Here is a 2,763-nt window from a genome sequence, read left to right as displayed (position 1 = left end):
TGCTCTTAGCTTGCAAGAAAGTATTATGCCCATTGTGTCCTCCAAAATTGTTATTAATATTTGTAATAAAAATGAAATTCCTCTATTCTTGCTAATCTTGTGGCTTCAGGGGATTCTCTCTCTTCCACTATTGTCATATAAAAGGATTTCTACTGATGTACCCAACTGTCATAGAGTATGATTTTTAATATTCCAGGAGAAATGAAGTAAAGGTAGAAGGGGATTAGCAGAGAGGAATTTAAAACCGATCCTTATCCATGTGTAAGGAGGGGATTTTTTTTTTATTCCCCCTAAGTGTATTTTCAACAATTCTAAATTTGGACAAAACAGGAAGTGCTTCCTTGTCAGAAAGGTTTCAGCAAACTTACTTGTGCAAAGGTGGAGCCTGTTGATAGAATTGCAGTGCTCGCAAGTTAGAGTCAAGCTCAGCTGTCTGGGGAGACTAGAAGAGCAGCTGGGTTCTCACTGGGCTGTGGCTCCTGGAGGAATGGACAAGATCCTGGGAGCATCACTTTTAATCCTAGGCCTTCACCTCACCTGTGAGTTGTGGAGGAAAAGCCCCAGCTCATGTGATTAATATGGGGAGATGGAAAATTGAGACACAGACAAATCTTGCAGGTAGGAGTTTTAAGAGGAAAATATAAATTTGTTGGCCTAATGACTTTTTGTCATCTTTCCAAGCAGGGGTGAGTGGCCAACAGAAGGGAAAAAGTGACCAGCAGCAAGTGAAGCAAAGTCCTCAATCTCTGACTGTCCAGGAAGGAGGGATTTCAGTGCTGGACTGTGTTTATGAGAACAGTTTATTTGACTACTTCCCACGGTACCAGCAGTTCCCTGGTAAAGGCCCAGCATTATTGGTAGCCATCAGTTCAGTTAGGATAAAAGAAGAATTTGGAAAATTCACAGTTTTCTTCAACAAAAGTGCTAAACATATCTCCTTGCACATCACGGACTCTCAACCTGGAGACTCAGCCACCTACTTCTGTGCAGCAAGAGCACAGTGCTCTCCAGGCACCTGCTGCCTGAACTCAAACCTGCAGCTGAGGCTCCAATGAAGCCATGCTGCAAGGCTTAGACTGGCAGAAACACAGACTGGCTTTCACTTGCACAGATAGTTGATGAAGTTAATGTATGGATTCATTAGTTCAGGTGCATGGAAGGGTGGTTGTTAAAGTAAATAAAATAAACTTAGTTTAATGAGTAACCAACCTGCAAAAATTTATTCATAATAAAGTATTTGGGATGGTCATCACTATTTAAGTAGTTCTAGGTCATGTGGTTCTTTTATACATTGCTGGTAGAATGCAAGTTGGTCTGACCATATTGGAAAGTCTTTGGGCACTTTTTTATAAAATGATTTATTATATGCACAGAAATTCTATTTCTATATATTTACACATGAGAAATTAAAATAAATATCTACACAAGGATTTTTGTTTAAGCTAGTCTTATCCATAATAACCCACATTCTCATAATGGAAACAAAAAAAATGCTCACTATCTGGAGTTGTGAATTGTGGTGTATTTCTATAAATAAATTCTATGAATTTCTATGAAATACCATATAGTAAATATAGGTTATACTAATAATACAGGTAGCAAATGATGGATATAAAAAAGGGTATGCTTCTTTGGATGAATGGATATATATATTATGGTAGAAAAGTATGGTAGAAAAGTATTTACCAAGGAGAAAGAATGGACCATTGATACTCTCAAAAACTTGGAATAGATTCATGAGCATTATACAGAGTGAAAAAGGTAATCTCAAAAAGTAATTAAACATAAAGATATAATGCATGATTTGACTTATATAAAATTTTTAAATGGAAAAAATATAAGGATGTAGCTAAGGGCAGAATAGTCATATTTTGTGTATGGGGAGGGTATGCATGGACAGTGTATTTGGACTGATGAATTAGTTCTGGGTCGTGATTGGAGGGTGGTTACAAAGAACTATACCTGTGAAAAAGTTTCATGGAATAGTATAAAAATGATGAGTCAGAATCAGATCTTCATTTTTATGAATAATATTGTATCAATATCAATGTCCTTGTTTTGATAATGATACATAAGAATAATACTGCATTGCCGCAGTCTGGCTGGGCACAAAATCACGAGCCACCACACAGTCTTGTAGATTCAAACAGCAACTCTTTACTCTCGAACTGTCACAGGCACTCTACACGCATGTTCTGGGGAAAATCCATACCTCCACCAGGCTCTGCATCCCAAAATACTCTCTGAATCCCACGAGAACTCAATGGGAACTCAAGGAGCAGGCACCTGGAGGCAGCAGGATATGCCCTATTCCCAGCAGGATACACCTTAAACCTGGAACCGCCCAAAACCCGGATCGCCCTAAACCCTGATCTGCCCTAAACCCTGATCCGCCCTGGTCCTTGAGCAAGGTCACCTTTCATGCAATGTCACTGCAAATGACCTGGGTCCAAGGCAAGCCCATTTCCACAAGGGAGAGTCCTCCCTCTAAGCAACATGGGGTAGGCTAACAAGGAAATTGCCATGCGTCATTCTTACTTGGCTATGGCTCTCAGCATCTCCCCCTTCTGATTAATTAAACAACAAGCAATGTTGCTTAGGGACTGTGCCTGTTAGGTTGTCCAATTCAACATATGGTTCTTACCCATCATCGGATAAACTGACCTCCAGGTGTCAGCCTCCTGTCTTAAGTTGATACCCCTGCAATTGGATCATACCCGTCACTGACTACCGGTCCAGCATACAGCCATACTTGTGGATAGG

The 2,763-nt window shown here is 39.9% G+C and overlaps 1 gene segment (V, D, J or C); it reads left to right on the top strand.

The window, feature by feature from the left end:
* Positions 1–418: 418 nt before the first annotated feature.
* Positions 419–1,330, top strand: LOC107145381. The segment is given in 2 exon segments: positions 419–539; positions 685–1,330. Coding segments are annotated over 2 exon segments (423 nt in total).
* The last annotated feature ends 1,433 nt before the right edge of the window (positions 1,331–2,763 follow it).

Source organism: Marmota marmota, unplaced genomic scaffold (genome assembly GCF_001458135.2).
Source record: "Marmota marmota marmota unplaced genomic scaffold, marMar, whole genome shotgun sequence".
NCBI classification, from domain to species: domain Eukaryota; kingdom Metazoa; phylum Chordata; class Mammalia; order Rodentia; family Sciuridae; genus Marmota; species Marmota marmota.
The sequence above is the reverse complement of the archived record's forward strand: the minus strand, read 5'-3'. Positions and strand labels throughout refer to the sequence as shown.